The sequence below is a fragment of the Anolis carolinensis genome, chromosome 1, assembly GCF_035594765.1.
Source record: "Anolis carolinensis isolate JA03-04 chromosome 1, rAnoCar3.1.pri, whole genome shotgun sequence".
Classification (NCBI taxonomy): domain Eukaryota; kingdom Metazoa; phylum Chordata; class Lepidosauria; order Squamata; family Dactyloidae; genus Anolis; species Anolis carolinensis.
In genome coordinates this window covers 124,662,729-124,688,046 of record NC_085841.1, presented here as the reverse complement: position 1 = coordinate 124,688,046, position 25,318 = coordinate 124,662,729, and the positions used below count along the sequence as shown (strand labels likewise).

At 39.7% G+C, this 25,318-nt stretch overlaps 1 protein-coding gene across 1 annotated transcript in view; it reads right to left on the bottom strand.

Moving 5' to 3' along the window:
- Window positions 1-23,433, bottom strand: part of lmbrd1 (LMBR1 domain containing 1) — an 82,813-nt gene extending 59,380 nt beyond the window's left edge. The window contains exons 1-3 of the mRNA XM_003215503.4: window positions 23,277-23,433; window positions 19,095-19,271; window positions 6,492-6,552 (exon numbers count right to left, since the gene is read on the bottom strand). Coding sequence (XP_003215551.1) covers window positions 6,492-6,552; window positions 19,095-19,271; window positions 23,277-23,342 — 304 coding nt within the window. The 5' untranslated portion in view covers window positions 23,343-23,433. The remainder of the gene's footprint in view (window positions 1-6,491; window positions 6,553-19,094; window positions 19,272-23,276) is intronic.
- Window positions 23,434-25,318: the final 1,885 nt, after the last annotated feature.

Sequence of the window (25,318 nt, the reverse complement as noted above, 5' to 3'; positions counted from 1 at the left end):
TGTGTTTTAAGTTCAGGCAGTGAAAGGAATATCTGGTTCACTTATATATTTCTATTGAAATAACAGACAATGCCAAAGGAGGTTTCAGTCTAATCTTTTTCAAGTGTGAAACCTTTCATAGCAGTGTGTTTAATAAAGAAAAATAAACACTGGTGACCATGTAAGAAATCCAGATATGATCACACTGCACTTCATCCACAGAACAAAGCTTTCTTGTTCTACAATCATTTTGACTTATCTCTACCAAAGGTTATTTAGAAATGATATCTGCCTCATATAAAACATGCTGTTGTCAGGTTGATAGAATAAAAAGGTGGGGTTTTTAAAATTATAAGATTAAGCTCCAGTTAGAAAAAAAAGATGCTGCAGTCACTAAACTGGTGGCACGGCTTGTTAAAGCGCTGAGCTGCTGAACTTGCAGACAAAAAGGTCCCAGGTTCAAATCCTGGGAGCGGAATGAGCGCCCACTGTTAGCCCCAGCTCCTGCCAACCTAGCAGTTCGAAAACATGCAAATGTGAGTAGATCAATAGGTACCGCTCCGGTGTGAAGGTAATGGCGCTCCATGCAGTCATGCCGGCCACATGACCTTGGAGATGTCTATGGACAACGCCGGCTCTTCAGCTTAAAAATGGAGATGAGCACCAACCCCCAGAGTCGGTCACGACTGGACTTAACGTCAGGGGAAAACCTTTACCTTTACCTTAGTCAATAATATTTTTATATATTCTGTTCATAATCCAGAATTGCCTACAGTCTCTTGAATACACCCTGAGATTTCCTATCCTCAAGTGTGATCCAGTCATTTTAATGAAAAAACCAGTTTTACCCAAGAACTGGTTCTTGGATATGTGGTCTATGTGGTTTCCCACCCAACCCCTTGACTGAAACAACTAAACAAGACCTGTAGGCACATGAGAACATATGCAGAACTGTGGACTGGAGTGGGCCCTTGGCAGTTGCTTCTACAGATTCTGCATTGAGTGAAGGTCAATGAAAATGTACACACTGGAAAGGAATGGTTTTTTTTAAAAAAAAAAAAAAGCACGCACGCACACACACACACACACACACACTCACATAAAATATTTGCTAAATATGCTTAAGCATTCCAATTGTCTGGCTTCCCAATATGCTATAATCCAATGTTAAATAAATGTTATGCTATCATCCAAGCTGATTTGTTTGATCTTACCAAATGAACAACTTAGTATTTTCAGCCAAAACTCATTTGGTTTCAGAGATGTGCTTGAAGACTTGTGAAGAGTCAATAAGTTTTAAACATATTAAGCTGTTCTCATTAACTAGATGTAATAAGCCCTAAGATTATATATATAAGTAAAGCCAAATAATATATACAAGGCTATGAACTTACATTAATCTTTGATTAGAAAGCTTAAATGTATAACTGATTCCTTAAGTATCTTTGGAGTTTCAGTCAACAAGGCATCTTATTAAGTATCTAATCACATTAAAGCAAAAGTTCTAAATACAGTAAAGATGACATCATACAAAACTTAATTTTACAACTAGAGCAAAAGGTTCCTGGATTTGACTCCCAAACGTAGACTTCCCAGAGACTCAAATAAGTCTCCTAGATAAATCAACACAAATTCAAACCACCAGTTAGAGGGTCAATCTCCTCCTATACAGCAAAGGAAACAAGTTGTGAAAGTCTACTGAGTATAACTTTTTCCACCTCTTAAACTTCTCTTAGTACAGAGTCCACACTAACTCTGAAAAGTACGGGGGATTACCTATAAAAATGAAACTCCAAATATACAGAGAGCAGTATTGAGAGGTCCACAGTGAACATGATTCCTCTTCCAACTGAAAACAGCAGAGTTCTTCCACACAGTAAATAATTCAAGTCTGATTCTTTCACAAATGTTTATTTAAACCAGTGGCCATGAAACAACCCCACTACAAAACACATCTCTTGTTTCTCAAAACAACTAAATAGCACTATAATCCTCAATAACACATGCAGCTTTTGGCACAATGAAGTGATAACAAATCCATTTAAAAAGCTGATTTCTATACATACTAAACGGGCCTAAAGACTCTAATGGTACCTGGCCCGTTGTGATCTTGGAAGCTAAGAAGGCCAGCTTAGCTTCCAAGATCAGATGGATGGGAGATCACCCACCAACAACTAGCAGTTGTAGGCTGTATTTCAGAGGAAGGAACTGCCAAAGCCACCTCTGACTATTCCTTGCCTACGAAAACCCTATTAAATGTGGGCACCATAAGCTAACAACCAACTAAAAAGCATATAATATAAGCACAAGCATGGAGACTAAACTATTAGCTTCATCTAAAAATCAGGACTTGTTCTTTGAAAATGAGACGCTGTCTAATGAAAAGCTGTCTAAAATGGACAGAAACAGTTGGCCATTTTAGATTTCCTTAAAATCTTCACATCAGCTTTCACATGTACCCATAACAAGATTTACTATCCAAGTAATATTTAGCTTTCTCATTCATACTATCATGTATTTCAGTAGTCATCATACTAACTCATGGCATAATTCAAAGCAGAATGCCCAATAGTGAGTGTGTGTGTGCTTGTAGGTGTCTTCAAGTCATCTGCCTACTTACGGCAACCCTATCAATTTCATAGGATTTTCCAAGGTAAGGAACACTTAAGAGGTGGTTGTGTTAGTTCCTTCCAATGAAAGACAGCCTACAGCACCTGGTATTCACTGACAGTCTCCTACACAAGTACTGAGCATGTATTAACCCTGCTTAGCTTCCAAGATCAGTCAGAATTCAATGCCTTTGAGTTATTTAAGACCTCTCTCATTAATCAGACATTTTGAATGGTTGGTAATATATGCCTGTTGTCTATATTCAAACCATTACCACCATCTGGAGGTTGATCTATGCAACAGCATTCAACCTAGGGACTGCAAAACATTTTCTTCAAAACAGAAAGAACAAACTCCATATTTTAAGAAAATTCATAATGCCCCTAAAAGTAGAAAATTACATGTGGCTTTCATTTAAAAAAATCCTGTTTTCAACAGAAAATGAGATTTCCCATTTTTGTATTCTGTCTTTCATGAGGTAATAGCATCAAAAAAGAAATGACACTGCAATATATGGATGGGGACATCACTTTAAAAGTCTAAAATGTTTAGGCTGGGCATGCACAACATTCAGAGAAATATAAATGCTTTTAAATATTAATCTTCAAATTATGTTGATGTCTAAAGACACAGAAGACAATTTCATTGAAAGATCTATGGCTGTGTCATATGGATTTATAAGGTATCCATTCACCCAAGCAATATTTCCAGAATGCAAATACTGTATAGGGACAGTAACACCAAGTATAATGAAAATGTATTTTATTGAACACGTTAAAAATTGTATTTGTTTATGACCAACCCCACAATATATGTATTTTTTATACAACTATGTAAAATTTTAGACAAAACTGAATTTAGGCATCAAGGAGAAAGATTCTAGAATGAGGAAAAATTATTTTTTTATGATAACACTTGTATTGGATATGTCATGTGGGTTAGGTAAAGCTATGTTTCCAACTTTGTTCCCCTTTTTCTTGATAGGGAATCTCAGTGTTTCTATTTAGCAGAAATTAGCAGTATTTTAACATTTTCAGTGGAATAATTTCTAATCTTATTTTATGCAACTTTAATAAGCTTTTATAGCCAGCATAAGGACTTCCTTCAACATTTCTGGGGTCAATGAAGAGAATGGGAAGGTTCTGTTTTCAACAAATTATCTTTCTTTGTCCAATTCAGCACAGAGTTTCTATAGTCCAAAAAGAAACTTTCAAAGCCGGAGCTCTTATTGGCTATGGACAATCTGCTAAATCATACGCCCCCTAGAACAACCCTCTTAAAAAAAATTGTGATCTAAGAATTCATGATGCAGGTATGGGCCTTTTCACCACAGCCTAGTCATTACCCCGCTTCCCCAGCTTGAACAGAAGGCTTAACGAACTGCTTAGGAGTACTTCTAACACTTTTATCTCTATTTTGACATTTTAGCTTAAGTAAAAGCACTGGCCCATTAGTTTTATTTTTTAAATCTTTACATCCGAAAAATCTTTAATGGCAATATGCACATTTTAATGCAGAAATTATAACTTTTTAGATCCATTTATATCATTAGGTCTTGCTTTCAGGAAAGAATCAAACTGAGAAATTTAGATATCTATCATTATTTTATGGACTTATATATTCTGCAGTAAAGACTAAGCAGATCTAATATTATTCGCATGTTAAGAATGAGAACACAGGACTGACAATATTAGGATTCGCTGAAATGTAAACCAGAATAATGTAGTTTTAAAATGTTATAATTTTGGTTTTAAGTTAGGAACTGGAATCAGAGGATTTCTGAGGGCATCTAGTTGGCCTCTGTAGGGAAAGAAATGCTTCAGCAAGTGGATCCGCAGTTTGATATTTCAAGATATCTGTTACATGTAAACCTACCGAGTGTGTGAAAGCTAAATAAGACTTTAAGAAACCTAACGGGCCATCCAGTCCAACCTCCTGCAAGAAGCAGGAAAATCTCATTCAAAATACCCCTGACAGATGGCCATCCAGCCTCTGATTAAAAGCCTCCAAAGGAGGAGCCTCCACCACACTCCGGGGCAGAGAGTTCCACTGCCGAACAGGATATGGTTTCTATATCCTCAGGAGACTCCTCATATGTGCAAGTAAGTAATCCCCATCTCAACAGTCATCACTGAATATGCTCAGTGGTCTCTTCCTTATTGCAGTAAGGACTAAAACAGAGGTGCAAACAGCAGCTCTTTCTTTCTTCTCCACAATAAAAAATGATTCAGCCTTACATTTCATGCAGATATGCCAGATTTGCATAGAGAAGCAATCTACCTGGCCGCCACATCTGAGTCACTGCCCTCTTAAAATAGTACAGTATTATGCAAGAATCCAAGGAGTTTATTATATCAAAAGTACCCACTTTTTGGAAAACATGAAATCTCTTTAGATATTTGCATTCATAGACGTTGAAAACTCCTTGAAGTAATGTTTAATTTAAAATACTGAAACACTGGTTCAGTACCAAGGAGGTGTTTACTTACAACTTCACTTACATCTGCAAGTATGAGTGTCATATTTTAAGCTTCTAAGCTTATCCGACAGGCGGCCCAAATGCAGAAACAGTTATCTTTTCCCACAAATACTGGAAAGTAAGGAGAATCTATCCAAGCAGTCAGTGAAAGTCAATAAACCTTCACTATGCTCAGACTGAGGTCTCCCACGTTCTTCAATATAACACTGAAGTATACTTCATTCAAATTGCAGCCAATTCTTTTCTCCCTTCCTGGAACCAAATATCATCTGCTCAGCTTGGAAGAGCCATTTACATAAATAGCTTCTTTACCTGGCAGGAAAGCAAAATGTAAACACTGCAAAACGAAATGGCTATTTAGCCACGGATACTGAAATCCAGAAGCAACTCTGCTCACATACTGTCAGACATCTCTGAATATCATGCTCAGCATATGTTTGAATAAGGAAACAATTTCTCAAAATACTATTACACATGTTTTTCAATTCCTGAAAATCCATCACCTCTGACTTTGTGCTATATATATGTATGTATGTATGTATGTATGTATGTATGTATGTATTGGAGTGAGGACACACGTTTTGGCAGGGTGATCTGCAGCAATTCTGGTGGAGGGGTCAACTGTAGTCTCCAAACCTGCTCCTGATCTACAGTGACCAAATGAACTCTAAGAGTGCCTGAAATGCCTCATTGGTCACATGATCATGGTATGACACAATCCAAATGCAACAAAACAACACCCATCTTTCTACACTTCTTGAGATGAGCTGCACAATTGCCTGGGTCTTTAGGTACCCCACAATGTCTCCAGACCACTTGTTTTCTGGCTTCCCAAACTATGTTGGGTAAGGAGGTATATAATTGTCATTCTCGGGAGTCTCAAGAAACACTAACTCATCTTTTGGACAAATTACAGCTCCCCTCTCCCTGCCCACAACACTATTTAACTTTTTCCCCCCAAAACTAAAAGTATACTGGCAGCCATTTCTATTTTTGTTTCTTTGTTTTTAAGGATTACTTGATGCCTATGAAGCCTCTGGGAGGCTCCCAAGGACAGACACACCAAAGTGCCCACTTTTTCCTATTCCACTGGGGCTGTGAGTGTATCTAACTAGAATCAGAACCTGGACCCACGTGTAAGACAAAAAGCAATTTCTGAGAAATCATTTCATTATGGCTGCAACTTATTATTGAGCTACATTCTCACTGTGGAATTCATATCAAATACAAAGTATGCCATCATTGCAACCCCAAGATGAATGGAACTTATTATATTCTTATCTGCAATGTTGGGTTGGATGTAAAGATCTCCAGTTCTCAAAGAAAACAGCAAAAATAAACCAAATTTAAAACAGAAAGTAATTGAAAGCACACGAAAAGCAGGAAACATCTCTACAAGAATTCAAAACATTATTTTACTCACTGTAATATGCATATAGAACTGTGTCTTCAATCTGTCTTGTAACATTTGCATCAGCCCAGTCCTGAATATGTTGACAAATGAAGAAAAACACAACTATTAGATTAAATTTCCATTTACATCTATATATATATAAGGGTAATGAAATTTTGGCCTAGGACAAAACAACAAAACTACACATCCCAGAAACACTAAACTTGGCAGCACAACCCCTCATCCATGCCTCTACGTTCATACAACAAAAAGAAAAGAAAAATAAAGTCCTAATTAGAGGGAGAGGAAGAATTGTTTTTATCCAATTGCTGCCAGTTAGAAGGCTAATCTCTGCCCACTTGGTCTCCTAGCAACCCACTCAGCCCAGGAGACAGGCAGAGTTAGGCCTCACTCAGGCCTCTTTCACACTGCCTATAAAATACAGATTATCAGATTTGAACTGGATTATATGGCAGTGTAGACTCAAGGCCCTTCCACACAGCTATATAACCCATTTATAATCTTATATTATCTGCTTTGCACTGGATTATCTTGACTCCACACTGCCATATAATCCACTTCAGTGTGCATTTTATACAGCTGTGAAGAAGGGGCCTCATATAATCCAGTTCTAAGCAGATAATATAAGATTATAAATATAATATGTAATAATTACTGTGATATAATAATACAGAACAATATAATCTCTAAAATCAGGACAGTAAATAAAGAACAACACTCTGAAAGCATAAGCCACAGCAACGCGTGGCCGGGCAAAGCTAGTATTATGTATAAAGGAGTTATTCTAAGCCTGAAGATGATGATAACAATAATACATTTTATTTCTGACACAGAACACACCTCAACCCCAATTTGTCATATGGAAATGAGCCAGGAACTGGTGACATCCAGCAATAAATCCCAAAGACTTAAAAAAGCCAATAGAAAATTGTTTCTGTCATGCTGTACTATGTCTCAAAGACAAAATGATCAGTCGGGGAAAAAACCTTGGTTCTATTTTCAGTTACTCGTCAGAAACAACACAAAGAATGACATGGCTGAAAAATTTTATACCAGAGATTACAGTGGACAATTCTAAAACATGCATTCATCTGAAGAACTGACAAACGACTTGAACACACTAGAAAGCATACAGAATACATTGGAGAAACCAGAACGTTCCAAAACCTGCATAAAATAGATTTACAGAAAAATCTGATTTATATTGTTTAATTTTTAAAAACCCGTTTTCTTTGAGGATATTTTAGAACAAATGCTAAATATAACAATATAATTTGAAATTGCTTCACTAATCTCTGTAGCCTCTCATCTTTTATCTAGTCATCCTACTAACCCCTACATTTGATCTCCTTAGAGAACATAAATCAAATGGTGTTCAACAACAAAAAAAGGGGGTTAATAAAAAAAGATAGCAAAGCTTATGGGCAAAGCAGTAGTTGGAAGAAAAGTACTGCACCACAATGCACCCTAGAACAACTCCTTGCTGATGGAAGAAAGGCTGCACCTTGTAATAAATGAAGATCTAAGAACATAGCAACACTGATAAAGGTGATCTGAAACCTGCTCAAGGATACTTCTGCAGGGATAGTTATGTTGGCCATGCAGCAAAATATAAAAATTCCCAAAGCTGTGATACCTTTATTAGCCCAATTCCATAAGATAAAACACATTATACAAGCAGTCAAACTTTTACCAGCCTCTTCATCAGGCAAAGATGTTAAAAACATTGCACTGGTGAAAAAAAATGACAATATTAGCCTATATTCCGTCTCTGGTATCACTCCATTATTTAGTCAAAATGGAGCCATCGAGAGATTTCAATGCAAGAAGAGGTCTCTTCCCTTCTTGTCCAAGTACAAAGGGCAGAGAAAGACAGAATTTCCTTTGAAAAGTCACTTTTCTGTTGCTAGTGGTAATTAAAATTTTTGAGGTAGAAAAAAAGTCTGTCACACTAACACAGCCACATTTTTTCTCCTGTGTGGTTTTTAAGATCTTTGCATGGTAAGAAAGCCAGTAAAGTTTTGAAAGTTTGCATAATGTATTTTATGATTTGGAGTTGCACTAATAAACGTAATCCTATTTTGTAGGTTTTGGACGTTTTTGTTTGGTCCAAAGGCACTGCTGCTATTGCAAATTTTATTGTTCAGAGATATTTGCAAGGGCTAACATTTTAAACAATATGCACAGAACTGAGCTGCGTTTGCAATCCTAAAATTTATGCATGCTTGAGAAGTGGGGGTTTTTTCAGCGTTTTTTTCCAATGTCAGTGACATCTAAGAGGTACTCAGCCATGAAAACCACCAGGAGTCTTAGGCCCAAACAGTAATTTTTCCAAGGTCTAGCTTTGCAGACCTGGATGTATTAAAACTTTTATCTAAACAGACATACATACTTTTGTATAGTATTTCACATCCCTGAAATTCTAGTCCTGCCTAATTTGCCTTTGGACTTATTGCTATTAAACCTGTACTGCTTATCTGCTTTTTTTACGTAAATATAAATCTCTTCTTTGCCTTTCCGTGTTCTCAAGATAAATTGTTCTGAAAATGTTTCTAGGAAAGAGGATTTAAAAGTAAGAATAACACAAAAACACATGGGGCACAGTATAGCCCAAATAAATTTCTTTTGATTTTACCAAGGAAACTTCTAGGGAACAAACTTCAGTGTTGGAAACATAACTGTTCATACATTAGAAATGAAACTTCATATAACAGGCTATAGGAATTAACAGGTTATTGGAATTAAACTCAATTTAGGAATATTTATACCCTTACTGAAAATGAACATTACACTGTAAGATTAAGACAGAACAGGAAAAAGCAGCAAGTCAGTATCTTGCTTATAGGAAGCAACATTTCTTAACACTACAAGGAGAGCAAATCTTGTATTTGCAGTTGTAATATAAGTAAGCTAGGATTATAAAAGCTTCCCTGATAAACTATTCTCCCAGCTTGACTGGCAGTTTAATATTTTCCTCTAAATAATGCTAAGATTTCTTAGATAATTTTATGCAGTAAACCAGAATTTTGCAGGGGTTGTTTGCAACTTTGATACACCTAGTCATATCACCAATGTGAGTACTGTGCCTTAACTCTTATAAAAAAAGGAACCATCCCTTTCTCTGAGTAGCAAATGGTAAGAGTTTAGTTCATCCCAGAAGAACCTAAAAGAAGTATCTGCTTTACCATGGCATTGCTTCTGGTCTTTTTAAACGCCCAGGCACTAAAATCACACCTGGCTCCTAACACGGAATTATGGCTTTTCCCTCTCCATGGAATGACATATCAAACAGGTCATTTCAAAATCCATAATTCTGGTCGTAAAACCTGCTATTGACTTACAAATTAGGGTGACTTTTTGTTGACATATATTAAAAGTATATATCAACAGAGTTAAAACAATTCCAATGCCTAGCTGTCCGTTTTTCATAGAATCATAGAGTTGGAAGAGACCACACGGCCATCTAGTTCAACCCCCTGCCATGCAGGAAAAGCACAAAGTACCCCTGACAGATAACCATCCAGCCTCTGTTGAAAAAGCTTCCAAGAAAGGAGCTTCCACCACACTCAAAGACAGAGAGTTCTACTGCTGAACAGCTCTTACAGTCAGAAGGTTCTTCCTAATGTTCAGGTGGAATCTCCTCTCCTGTAATTTCAGCCCATTGCTCCAAGTCCTAGTTTCCAGGGCAACAGATAACACCCTGCTCTCTCCTCCTTATGATATACTTTTGCATATTTATACATGCTATCATGTCTCCTCTCAACCTTCTCTTCTGCAGGCTAAACATCCCCAGCTCTTTAAGACACTCCTCATAGGGCATCGTCACTAGACCTCTGGTCATTTTATTCGCTCTCCTTTGGACATCTTCCAGTTTGTCAAAACTTTTCTTTAATTGTGGTGCCCAGAACTGGTCACAGTATTTCAAGGTGAGGCTTGACAAAAGCAGAATAGAGGGGTACAATTACTTCCCTTTTGACTATACTCCTTTTGATGCAGCCCAAAATCCCATTGGCTTTTTTAGCTGCTGAATCACATGGTTTGCTCATGTTCAACTTGTTGTCCATGAAGACTCAAAGAGTCTTTTCAGATGTACTGTTGTTGTCACCCATCCTGTATCTGTGCGTTTCATTTTTTCCGACTGTATTGTATCTTACATTTGTCCTTGTTGAAATTAATTGTGTTAGTTTTGGCCCAGCTCTCTAATCTGTTGAATTCATTTTGAATTCTGATCCTGTCTTCTGGAGTACTAGCTGTCTCTTCTAATTTGGGATTGCTTGATAAGCAAACTTGATAAGCAGGCCCTCTAAACTTTCATCTAAATCAATGGTTCTCAATCTTTGGGCCTCCAGGGGTTTTGGACTTCAGCTCCCACAGTTCCTAACAGCTGGTAAGCTGGCTAGGATTTCTGGGAGCTGAAGTCCAAAACACCTGGAGGCTCAAAGGTTGGGAAACACTGGTTTAAATGATTAATAAAAATGCTGAACAGCATTAGGCCTAGGACAGAACCCCATGGCACTCTACTAGTCACTTATTTCAAGGGTGAAGGAAACCACTGGTGAGCACCCTTTGGGCTCACTGGTTTAACTAATTACAAATCCACCAAACAGTAATATTTTCTAGTCCACATTTTACTAGTTTGTTTGCAAGAAGATTATGGGGAACCTTGTCAAAGGCCTTACTGAAATCAAGATATGCTACATTCACAGCATTCCCTGCATCTACCAAGCTTGTAACCCTAGATAAGTCTGGCATGACTTGTTTTTGAGAAATCCATGTTGACTTTAAGTGATCATAGCATTCTTTTCTAAGTGATTGCAAATTACAGACTGCCGCCTTAATGATCTGCTCAAGAATCTTTGTTGATATTGATATCAGGGTGACTAGATGGTAATTGGTTGAGCCCTCTTTTTTCGCCTTCTTGAATATAGGGACAACAGTTGTCCTCCAGTCTACTAGGACTTCTTCCATTCTCTAAGAATTCTCAAAGATTACTACCAGGGGTTCTGAATTAGTTCTACAAGTTCCTTCAATACTCTTGGATATAGTTCATTTGGCCCTGGAGATTTAAATTTGTTTAGTGGAGCCAGGTATTCCTTGACTACTTCTTTACCTTTTTTGAGTTGCATATCCTGTTGCCTTGTTCACCCCATATTGCTCAGGCTGAATACTGATTTCCTTTTGGGAGAAGACTGAGACAAATCAGGTGTTAGTTCTGCCTTTTTTCTATCACATTAGCATTTCACCACCTTCTCCACATAGAGGCCCTACCGTTTCATTTTTCTTCCTTTTTCTACTGAAATAACCAAAGAATCCCTTATTAGTTTTAATCTCTCTGGCAAGCCTGAGCTCATTTTGTGTTTTATCCTTTTGGACCTTTTCCTTACACGTATTGGTTATCCCATCTGAATTCCTCTTTGGTGATCCCCTCCCCCCTTTCCATTTCTTTACGCGTCTCCTTTAAATCTTAGCACAGTTGAAAGTTCCTTGGACATCCATTCTGGTTTCTTTAGATTTCTCTTTTTTCTTCTTCTTCTTGCTGGCACTGTTTGCAATTGTGCCTTCAGTAATTAACTTTTCAGAAACTCCCATTTTTATTAACTCCCTTCTCTTTTAGTATTCCTGTCCATGGAATCGTACTCAGTATTTCCTTAAACTTCCTGAAGTCAGCTCTCCTAAAGTCTGGACTGCATGTCTGACTTCTCTTAGTTTTCCTTTTCCTCTATATCATAAACTCCAGGAGTTCACGGTCACTCCCACTTAAGGATCCCACCACTTCTACTCCATCTACCAGGTCGTCAGTGTTTGCTAAGGTAAGATCTAGAATAGCTAATCCCCTTAATGCCTCTTCCACCTTCTGGACAATACAACTGTCTGCAAGACAAGTGAGGAATTAGTTGGACATTGTACTCTTGGCAGAGCTTGTTTTCCAACAAATATCAGAACAGTTGAAATCGCCCACTTTAGGTTTCCAGGTTTGAAGTCCTGCATCTCTTCACAACTGTAAACATCCTTGACATATAATGCTACTCCACCCCCTCCTCTGTTTGGTCTGCTTTTCTGAAACAAGTTGTACTCCTCCATTACTACACTCCAATTATAGGACATCCCACCAGGTTTCGGTTATGCCTATTACTTCATAACTTTTTTGTTGTGTTGTGCGAGAAGCTTCAGTTCATCTTGTTTATTTCCCATGCTTTGTACGTTATTGTATAGCTTTTTGAGATTTTTGTCCTCTCGCTACTTGGCACTTGTTCTGTTTGTCCAACCCTCTCTTAGGCTTTGGATTGCTTCCTCCAGGCCTTGATAAACTACTGTTCCTAAGGATATTGTCACCACCCCAATACAACTTAATTTAAAGTCCCGTGATTAGGTTTGTGGGTCTCTCAGCAAAAACATTACTTCTAACTTCTGTAAGATGCAGTCTGTCCCATGCCAGAAGCCAATCTTCCTGAAAAAGCAGACCATGCTCCAGGAAGCCAAATCATTCTTTCTGACAGCATCTGTGGAGCCAGTCATTCACCTCTACATTTTCTCGTCCTTCCTGGTCCATGTCGTGAAAAGATAGCCTGTACATTAAGATCTTTTAGCTTTCTTCCAAAAGCTTTTAAATCCTTTCTGATCTTTTGAAGACTATGCCTTGCAGTATCGTTGGTTCCTACATGAACCAACAGGAAAGGGTGGTGGTCAATGAACTTGATGAGTCTCTTCAGCCAGTCAGTTACATACGCCTCAGGGAGACATTTTTCAAGACATCCTGCCAAGTTTACAAATTATTGCTTCTGTTCCCCTCAAGAAGGGTCAGTAGAAGGAGAAAGTGTGTTCCAACAACAACAAAAAACACCAAGTATTCATATTTATAATGCTCCCCTTGCGGAACACCACAGTTGTAATCCAATTCTCTACCACACCAGATCTCAGGTTAAGAACTGGAACTTCTAAATATGAACATGTGATGCCTACACTGATTCACACTTCATATCCAGGGCGAATATGATGTATTACCATTTTGAACATGACATTTCAAACTGGGCATGCAATAAGAAGGAAAGCCATTGCATTTCATAAAGCAATAGAATATCTGAAATAACATTCCTTCCTATATGAACCCATCCACACCGCTAAAACACCATAGGTAGTTGACTGTAATAAACAAAGCATTCTCACTTGCAATGTCCTCCTCAAGAAATGCGCTACTGACAAACACACTTCCTACTAGGCATCTACACTGATAATTTTTCAGCATCAGGCAAAGATGTGTTGATAGGTTTCATTTATCTCATTTTACAATTAACCCTTTATTTTTCAGTTGTCATTTCAAAAAAACACTATAGGCAATGTTAAAATGCCAGTTTGACTGAAATCTAGATGAACTCCCACTTTATAGCGCATGCTATATAAAGAACAGCTTATATTAGAGCAGAGGTGTCCACCTTACACATATAGTAAATTTCCATCGGCTGGATTTTGGGGCGGTGCAAAGTTGTGTACCAGTATGTGTGTATGCATATGTGTCTGTGAAGTTCTACTCATTAAAATCCACTAATTTATTAGACTGACTGACTGTCTTGGGTGGAGCTTGGCTGGAATAATTCCATACTGACAACAGACAGACTAAAATAAATGAACAAGAAGGTAGAGCTCAATGGGGGAAAAGAAATAAAAAAGAATTCAGAAAGGAAACTAGGTAGGACCAGAAATATCGGTAAGTGTCAAGAGTCAGACGCCAATTAGCGAACAAAAATAGAGTTTATTCAGCAGATAAGCCAAAAAGTAATGTTAACACAGAAAAAACCTTGAAACCCTTCACTATCAGTGCTTCAAGAGCAGTTCAAACAAAAATATAATTCAGCAACACAAGCAGGTAAAAACAAAGCTAAACAAACTTAGTGCAAACTGCACTTTCTGAGTCCAAGCCCTGCCAGCCGGCTCTGTAGTTTTCAAAGGAACAGTTCCCAAAAGAAAACACCAAATTGGTCAGGAAACAAACAAACAAACTAAGAATGCAGTAGACTGCTTCCACAATGTGGATAAAGCCGAAGGCTCCAAAAGGATGGTGAAAAGACGTCGTCCGGGATTCCAAGGTCAGGTCAGGAGATAACAGCGGTGTCCAAAGAGCAAGCCAGGAGTCAAAAGCCGATAGTAGTCATCAATCACAGGGCAAAGTGTCACGACCCAGGCTGCAGAGCACCAATAACCATACACAGAGGCCAGAATCTATCTAATATCTTTATTGTAGGAATATATAAAGTTAATAAAAACAAGTGTAGAAAATAGTCCAGAATTAGACCTTTCAGGAAAGGTCAGAATTAGTCCAAAAAAGCAATGTCCAATAAGAAATATTAAGGTCCAAAGTTGTAATCCAATAACCGAAACACTCACTTTGCCAAGCAAAGTGAGGGGAGATGACAAGGTCCTTTAGTCCATGAAACTTGAGCGAGGCTAGGAAATAACTTGATACTTGAAACAAGGCTTGAACGTGGAACAAGGTAACTAAGAACAAGAACAAGGTCCGTGGAATAACTTGATAAATCCGTGGAACAAGGCAAGGATTGATCCTGGGAAACAAGGCAAAGTCCGTAGATAAACAAAGGCTGGGAAGCAAGGCGAAGGCTGGATAGCAAGGCAAGGCTTGAGCAGGAGCGAGGCTTGAACCGGAGCGCGCTGTCCAGACACAACTCGCTCCGTAGGCTGACGAATTGACTCCGCGAAGTTACTACGCGGGTAAAACACCTAAATAGAGTCTAGCTTCCCGCCGAAGCAGTTCTCTGGGAATCAGAACCGAAAGCTAACTCTGAGACCAGATGTGAGACTCCCCAAAGATTCTCACGAGAAGCAGTCTTAATTGGCCACATTCTTAGCTGCAATCCTCGCACTCCTGCGCGAAGCTGAATCTAAACTTCTCTGTTGTTTACAAAACTCCCGGCGCAAGAATACGGGAGAAGTAGGCTCTGGGCTTGTTTGACATACTTCTGGGAGACAACTTTCTTGCAGGTGCAAGGTTCCCAGATCTGCCTGGGAAAGATCTGGCTGAGAGGAATCCAGTTCAGACTGGGAAGGTAAAAAACCCAAGTTTTCATCTTCATCAGGAATTACAATGTCCTGAGCAGGACTACAAGGCCCATGAGTCATCACACAAAGGCAGTAGCAAGGTCAAATTCCGATCCAAGGTCTGAAGAGGGTGCAGTCATCCAAAACAGGTCCACGATAAGACACAGCGAGAGCCAAGCTAGATGATAACAGTAGATTCAAATCATAGTCCAAGTCCAGTCTTCATGGAAACACAGAGATCCCAATGGCGCCTCAGCAACACCTTGCCACACGCAAAGTGCAGTGGCCAAACATTCCCATTTTATTCCCCTTCCTCCTGGGTGACCAAACACTCACACCCAAACACCAGGTGTCCCAAATCTACTCAGAGTCGGAGCTCCACACAGCTAGAGCTCGTGGTTCTGGAGTACCTAGCAATTCGTCGGAGTCCCAATCATCCTGCCCACACTTAGCCCCATGAACACTTAAAGAACCATCCTCCCTTCTCCAAGCATCCCAATTGGGATCAGCTCCTGCAGAAACCCCAGGTTCAGAAGTATCCATAGACCCCAAATCCCCAGACATCTCCGGTGGCTGTGCCCATTCAGTGCCCGCTTCCCCAGCCACCACCTGTTCCTCAGCATCCATCTCCCCATCTGAATCTTCCTCAGAAGATCCCCCATATAGTTCTCTAAGTCGCTTCCTGCGTAACTCCTCCAATGAACCCTCATCACGAGGGTTTTTTCTTCCTCTTCGAATTCCATCCCCATCAACCATAATCCCCGAAGGCGCAGTCACAACACTAAGAGCAACAGATGTTCAGGGAAGACCCAAGCAAAGTCTGAAATTACTTTAGCAAAGCAGAAGTAGAGCAAAAATACAGGTTGTCAATAAAGAACTGTTGCCCTTCTAAGGTCCCTTCTGGGTTGCAGTATATATCCCAGGATCTGATTCCAGATTATCTGTTTATCCCAGATTATCTGGCAGTAGAGACGCATGTAATCCAGTTCAAAGCAGATAACCTGGGATCAGATCCTGGTATATAAGGAGTATAGAAGGGGCCTAAGAGAGTGATTGCTGTGTCAAAAACTGAAGAAGAAGCCTTGAGAGAAGATGTAAATGTATTTAAGTAAACCACAACCCTTCCTAGAGAATAAAGAGAGCAAATAATTCTCTGAGTCATTCACTGAGTTAAAGGTGCAACTACATAGGGTATTTGCTAAAGGTTGGTTATGCAAGATATATTGCTTTAACAAAGAGAGCTTCTTAAGGCTATAGTGACCTCAGTTATAGTAGATAAATACAGTCCTTTCTTCACATTCAATAGGATTTGGGGAGCAGGATCCTTGTGAAAGTGGAAAAACTGAGAATAAAACAAACTCTTTATTTTACTTGAGGGAACACTTATCTAAGAATGTCTAGGTTCTCCAGTGCAACTTTTCCAATTGTTTCTGATGATCTATAAATGTATATAGAAGTGTTTTCTCTAAGAATTTCTAGGTCCTCCAGCACAGCTATATATTCAACTTCTGTCGGAAGATTACCATAGTTATTCTGGAAGATGTAGAGCTTGCTAGAGAGAATATACTGATTGAATCTGCAAATAATCAAATCTGTAAATTGAAAAACCTGAAGGCTGGATGAACTTTCCAGAGCTGAGGGGGTGGGGTTTTGAGGACTGAAACTGAGAAATTGTCCACATTTTCTTCATTTGTAACTTTGCTGTATAGTAGTAACCTACCATTAAAGAGATTTCTAAGTTTTCCTTGTGAGTGAATTTAACTGCTACCAAGTTCTGCAATCATCACATTTGCTTTAAATAAAGGTGCTATCTCATCATTTTAATTATTAGCATTTCTGAGGTGTTTTGACACCAGACTAAATCCTGTATAGGACTAATGATGACTAAAGTCAATTGATGTTTTCTGGTAGTGGAATAAGACCTGGAATAAGGGAAAATTGGGAGAAAAAATTTTAAGCTTTCACTTAGGGGTAGTTATTAAAGATGATTCTCCCCAAAAATCAGTTACTGGCAATGAGAGTTCTACTATAATAAACTCTCCACCACAATTAGGTTTTCCTTGGTAATAGTCTCACTATGGGTGACAACACTGAAACACCTCCACAACCTGCTTTCATATATTCTGTTGTCATTGTTGGACTACATTTTTTTCATATCTCATTGTATTAGCTTTTTGTAATCTATCTAGAAAATATGTGTTATGATTGAGCCTCGTGGCTCTGTTACTGACAGGCGTGGGCGTAAGACTCCTCGAGAGTCAGATACTCTCGAGGAGCGAGAGAGAAAAAGACTGCGAGACATATTTGCAGCACCATCTGATGAAGAGTCTTTCGAGGGGTTTACGGAGAGAATGGAGGAGGGGCAGGTTAGCTCGGAGGAGGATGAGATGGATTGGACTCGGGTAAGGGAGGAATTGGGTGCCACTGGCCATGATGGGGCAGAAGATGAATGGGGACCTTCAGGATCAGATCCATGGCTTAGCTGGAGGGATGGGACGGGATCCACAGCTGGAGATGCTGCTGGGCGTAGTCAGAGGTGTTCCAGCTCTGACGAGGAAAGTGATGAGGAAACGCCCGGGTTAAGGAGGACAGCTGACAGTGATGAAGATTTGTAACTGGCATAAAATGGGGCTTGGGAGCAATTGCAAATTGCGTTGGGCAAGGTAATCTGGGCAAATGCTTGGGATCCGTGTGTGTGTGGGACGCTTCCCTGAAGACTTGTGTGCTTTCCTGTGCTGAGACGTAAGTTGATTGGAATCCAGGGTCAGACGGCGGGAGGGATTGTGTGGGCATTTGTTTGTGCAAACCTGTGCTTACTCTTATTAGCTTGACCTTCCGTCGTCTTCTTGACGGACGCCATCTCCTGCTTTGAATACCCGGACTGAACTGACCACGGCTTGGCTTCATCCCCTTCTTGGACTTGGGAAAACTACAAACGTCTGCTTCTGGCTTTGAACTACGGAACGGAACTGGTCTACTCTACTGTTGCATTCCCTGGCTGATTTGTTCGTGCTGGAAAATCCTGTCTGCTGTGTGTGTGTGGGAGCGACGCAAGTTACTGTAAACACTGTGTTGGCAGCAGAGAGGAATCTGCTGCCAATTAGCTGCATTCTTTGTATCTTTTGTTCTTGGCTCTCGTTTTGTTTATATTCAGGCTGAAGCAAGCAGTTTGTTTTTTACCCAGATTAAACTCCGGTTTAATCCGGTTTATCTTTTGAACATTTATTTTGCCCCTTTTTGCTCCTAAAGGCAAATACTGCCTGGCCCTTGTGTTTTACGGGCTTGTTTTGAGTTCTGTAACCTAATAAACTCTGTTACTTTGAATCTCGTGGCGTTCTGTCCTTGACAATATGTGTCACTGAATTGATAAAAATATGATTAAATCCTATCATTCAAATAGGTTGATTTGCTAGTAACAGGATTTAGGATTGTACTTCAAGGGATTCAGGATTTTGATATTTAGGGTGTTTAATAGAAGAATTCACAGTACATATCCAGGAACAGAAATTACTTTTGTAAGAGATTACATGACATCTATAGCAGGAAGTGGTAATCAATACCTACCTTAAAGGTCCCATTTTGGTTCTTCACATAAGAAACCAGAAATATATCCACAGGTAAGAGTGCCGATGTAATAAGTGCAATGGCCAGAGCAAAAATTGATGTTATAGTGGAAATTACTTCACTTTCCCGTCTGCTCTGGTACTTGCGGACATAAACCCAGCAAAACGCTAGGATAACCTTTAAGAAAAGAGAAACAGATTACCACAACCCTGATGAAAGACACAATCGTGACATATTTTAATACCAGTTCAAAACAGTTCATGGAAAACTCCCTGCAGACTAAGAACAGCTTTTGAATTGTGCTCCAGTTTATTGAGATTACTCCCCTAGAAATCACTGTACTTTGCAGCTCAGTGTTAGAAAAATACAGTACAGTAATCGCTATTTGTAAGAGTAGATTCAGCCCATAAAACATTGACACGCCTCCAAATTAATCAGCTTTATCTATTAATTTTATTTTGATCTAGTAAATTTTAATACAGGTTGAGTTTTTCTTCTCAGAAATGCTTGGGATCAGAAGTATTTTGGTTTTTGGTCTTTTCTTTCAGATTTTGGAATATCTGCATATACATAATGAGATATCTTGGAGATGGGGCCCAAGTGTAAACACAAAATCCATGTATGTTTCATATACATCTTGGACACACATAAACTGAAGTAATGTTATATAGAATATATTAATAATCTTATGCATGAAGAAATTGGTCATACTTGCTCAATTTATAGTTTTACTACAAAAGAGTGTTGATGTGGACAAACAATGGGAGTGAATGATCTATTGAAGGCCCCCTTGAACTGTTATACTTGCAAAATTATACAGGTGCCACATTTGTCAGAAGTTCAGGAAGTCTTGTGCAAAGTAATCCCATTATTTTTAACTCTCTGATGTAACAACCAGCAGTTGACCAATACAACTTAATAAGATTTATGTCTGGGAGGAAAGTGAAGTCAAGCCTCCCTTCTCCAAGTACAACATTTCATCTATTACATCTGACTGACTTTCACATTTGCTCTTAATGAACACAGAGAATTTTACCATGAGGTTTTATTATTACAGGAACTATGTTTTGGTCATGGAAGAAAATATGGTTACTATTATTTAAACAGTCATAAGAAAGAGGATCAGAACTTCCTCCAGGGAATGATACCCAAGACATAAATAACCAAAGCAAATCATGTGGTTAACATTTAAGGATCAATGAGATACAGTAACTAAGGTTCTGTTTTGGAGTAGAGCTGGATTATCTGCTTAGTAGGTATACTTTTGAAGATCCCCATTAGTAAAATGAGACTATGAAGAATATAGCTGTCATGTATTGCAAAATTAAAAGAAATGCAGTGATATGTGATGAATCACACTAAGGGCACATCTACACTGTAGAATTAATGCATCTTGACACCACTTTAACTGCCATGGCTCAATGCTGTGGAATCATGGGAGCTGTGGTTTTTACAAGTTCTATTGCCTTTTCCGCCAATGAGTGCTGATGCCTCAGCAAACTACAACTCCCCTAGCATTCAGCCACGACAATGTAGGTGCACACAAAGTCTTATAAAAAAGTTCTAGCCAATTAACTGAAAGAAACTGCACAGTCCGTAACTTTAAATGAATAAATATTAAACATTACTGGAAAATACATTCCCCATGGAGTGCAGTTAGTTCCTATGGGGATGTTTGATGTATGCTTGGCAAAGCAGAGAGGACAAGGAGATCTGAGATCACACCAGCCAGCCCTCCATCTTGAAATGCCTGATTTGTTTCACATTTCTGAAAATTTTTTTTACAGGTACACCATGCAAACATAATGATAAAATATTTGGAGGTGATGGTCATATCAAGAAAATAAATGTACTCAATCTCATCCAAATATCCTCCCCTCCGCCCACCCATACTGGACTTTTCCAAGGGTTGGCAGTAACAACAAATGAATTCCAGCTCTTTAATATCTGTTAGATCGCTAATTGAGAATTCTAGATTATGCAATCAGCTCAAAATATGGAAACAGCATTATATTCTGGTTGGTTTGATTAATGCTGCCCACATTTCAAGCACATGAAGTTAGTGGTGGTTAGCAGTTTCCATGCTAGTGGTATTATGGACCCTGTTTCAGTCAGACTTTTGGAGGAGGTAGCCAAGGTGCAGACCCTTATTTCCAAACAGATACAGGATCTTTGGTTGGTTCCAAATCGTGCAGTTTAAACTGCATTATATGGTCAGATTACAACCATATAATGCAGTTTGAACTATATTGCACTGCATTATATGGTTCTATACTGAGCGTATAATGCAATTCAAACTTCGGCTCTCCAGGTGTTTTGGACTTTAACTCCAACAATTACTAACAGCCTATCGGTTGTTAAGAATTGTGGGAGTTGAAGTCCAAAACACCTGGAGGGCTGCAGTTTGCCCATGCCTGCTCTCTGAAGAACAGAGTAAAACCTAGAATGGATTTCCTGCCCCAATGGCAAAGAAGCCCAGATTATATTTCAGGATTTTTTTTAAGCGAAAGGCCAATTCCATTATAATGACAATCTGCTTTAACTGAGACACACAATTATTTACTCATAAAGGGAAGGCCAGCACGAGGTAATAATTTAAGCATTGAACTACAACTCTGGAGAAACAAGGGTTCGAATTTGCATTCGGTCATAAAGTCAACTGCCTGATCTTGGGTGAGTCACACTTTCTCAATCTCAGGCCTCAATCCACACTGCCATATCATGCAATTTCAGAATGCAGTTAAACTACATTACTGTACATAGCTGTTTTGCCTTGGGTTGTTGTGAGTTTTCCGGGCTGTATGACCATGTTCCAGAAGTATTCTCTCCTGACATTTCAGCTGCATCTATATGGCAGGCATCCTCAGAGGTTGTGAGATGTATTGGAAACTATGCAAGTGGGGTTTATGTATCTGTGGAATGTGGGAGAAAGAATTCTTGTCTGTTTGAGGCAGGTGTGAATGTTTCAATTGGCCACCTTGATTAGCATTACAGCCTCTCAGCTTCATGGTCTAGCTGCTTGCTTCCTGTCTGAGGGAATCCTTTGTTGGGAGGTATTAGCTCGCCCTGGCTGATTCATGTCTGGAATTTCCCTGTCTTCTGAATGTTGCTCTTTATTTACTGTTCTGATTTTAGAATTTTTTATTACAGTAGAGTCTCGCTTATCCAACATTCTGTATTATCCAATGCAGTTTGCCTTTTAATAGTCAATGTTTTTGTAGTCAATGTTTTCAATACATTGAGATGTTTTGGTGCTAAATTTGTAAATAACAGTAATTAATAGATAACGTTACCGCGTATTGAACTGCTTTTTCTGTCGATTTGTTGTGAAACATTATTTTTGGTGCTTAATTTGTAAAACCATAAAGTAATTTGATGTTAAATAGGCTTTTTCTTAATCCCTCCTTATTATCCAACATTTTCGCTTATCCAATGTTCTTCCAGCCCGTTTATGTTGGATAAGCAAGACTCTACTATACTGGTAGGCAGATTTTTTTCATTTTCATGGTTTTCTCCTTTCTGTTGAAACTGTCCACATGCTTGTGGATTTCAATGGCTTCTCTGTGTAGTCTGACATGGTAGCTGTTAAGAGTGGCCCAGCTTTTGTGTGTTCTCAAAAAACATACTGTGTCCAGGTTGGTTCATTAAGTGCTCTGCTATGGCCATACAGCCCAGAAAACTCACAGCAACCCAGTGAATCTGGCCATGAAAGAATTCGACAACAAGTATTTTACCTTTTCTGTCAAAGAGTGCTGGTGCCTTCAACAAATTACAAACCCCAGGATTCCATACCATTGAGCCATGGCAGTTAAAGTGGTGTCTAAGTGCAGTGTAAGAGTCCGGGCTTAAAGTTCTACAACTCCAGACTCACCTGGGTGTTAAAGACTCACACAAAAGAAAGGCTATATAGCAGGCATGGGCAAACTTCAGCCCTTCGGGTGTTTTGGACTTGAACTCCCACCATTCCTAACAGCCGGTAGGCTGTTAGTAATTGTGGGAGTTCAAGTCCAAAACACCCGAAGGGCCGAAGTTTGCCCATGCCTGCTAAGAACAGCGCAATACTGAGCCCAACCATCTTAAGTAGAAAGAACCCATTTAGGCCCTTGCCACCCATAAAGTCCCATCAGACAACATAAAGGGAGTTATTAGGGAGACTGGGCCTCTGAAAGGAAGGCTCCTTACCAGCAAGGCCAGGCCGAAGAGGCACCAGCCCGTCACCAGATCCGTCTGGGCGGTAAAGGCCGCCATCTTAACTTCCGGCAACAACCCGGGCAGCAAGGAGGCGACGGCGCCGCCGTGGGAGGGAGAGGGGAGGGGCCAGCGAACTGGGCGGGGCCACAGCAGTGACGTCAAACCAACCCGAACTAGGTTTCTATAGGAACTGTAAAACAACGCCGCAACGCCCCCGAGGGAAATCAAAGAAGGCGATTGGTTGGCTTCGTGGATTAAGGCTGTAATAAGGAAGGCGAAGGCGAAGCAGCTAGCCTATCACGTTTGAGGGGTGGGATTACTTGCGGCTGCTGCCAATTTAGTTTTTAAACTTTCAAGGATGCAAAAATTTATGGGTGCATCTCCGCTGCAGAGTTCATGTGACAAGACTAAAACTGCCTTGTCTCCATGCTGTGGAATTATGGGGCAAGTCGTTTGGTGAGGCACCAGCACTTTTTGGCAGAGGAGGCTAAAGATCTTGCAAAACTACAGTTCCTATAGGGTTGTTGTGAATTTTCCGGGCTGTATGGCCATGTTCCAGAAGCATTCTCTCCTGACATCTATGGCAGGCATCCTCAGAGGTTTTGAGGTATATTGGAAAACTGAGCAAGGGAGGTTTTGTATATGTGTGTAAGGTCCAGGGTGGGAGAGAGAACTCTTGTCTGTTGGAGGCTGGTGTGAATGTTGTAATTAATCACCTTGATTAGCATTAATGGCCATGCCAGCTTTATGGCTTCTTCCTGCCTGGGGGAATCCTTTGTTGGAAGCTGTTTACTGGCCCCGATTGTTTCCTGTCTAGATTTCTCCTGTTTTCTTTATTTACTATCCTGATTCTAATTTTTTTAAAATACTGGTAACCAGATTTGGTTCATTCTCATTGTTTCCTCCTTTCTGTTGAAATTGTCCACATGCTTGTGGATTTCAATGGCTTCTCTGTGTAGTCTGTCATGGTAGTTGTTAGAGTGGTCCAGCATTTCTGTGTTCTCAAATAATATTCTGTGTCCAGGTTGGTTCATGAAGTGCTCTGCTATGCCTGACTTCAAGTTCCTTGATTCATGTTTGGGCAATGCTGCATTAGGTGGTCTCTATGTAAACTTGTCCACAGCTACATGGCATACGGTAGACTCCTGCAGAGGTGAAAGGATCCCTCTTGTCCTTTGCTGAATGTAGCATTTGTTGGATTTCTTGGTAGGTCTGTAGATAGTTTGTAGGTTGTGTTTCTTCATCAGCTTGCCTATGCAGTCAGTGGCTCCCTAGATGTATAGTAAGAACAGTTTCCCATCTTTGTCTTTACTCTCCTGGCTTGTTCTTGGCCTTGTAGCTCTTCTGATGTCCATGGTGGAGTATCCATTGCCTGTAGAGCCCAGTTTAGTTGGTTTAGTTCACCAGGGCTTTAATTTGATTCTTTTCTTTTCTTTTGACTTGGGTGATGGTTGGAGTTTTTATGAAAGTATCTATCAGTGTGTGTAGGTTTTCTGTACAGTTCCTATAATTCTGTAGCCTTCAGCCATGGCACATAAACTGCATTAATCCTCTAGGATTGGCCTCTTCTACACAGCTGTATAAAATCCACACTGAACTGGATTATATGGCAGTGTGGACTCAGATAAAACTGAGTAAATGAATACTCATCTCAGGGCCCTTCCACACAGCCATATAACCCAGAATATCAAGGCAGAAAATCCCACAATATCTGCTTTGAACTGGGTAATCTTGAGTCCACACGTCAAAGCAGAAAATGTGGGATTATGTTCAGCTGTGTGGAAGGGGTCTAGGGGCCCTTCCATACAGCTGTATAAAATCACACACTAAACTGGATTATATGATAGTGTGGACTCAGGGCCCTTCCACACAGCTGAATACAATCCCACATTATCTGCTTTGAACTGGAATATATGGCAGTGTGGACTCAGATAACCGAGGGCCGTTCCACACAGCTCCATAACCCAGAATATCAAGACAGCTGTCTGGAAGAGGCCTTGGATAACCCAGTTCAAAGCAGATATTTTGGAATT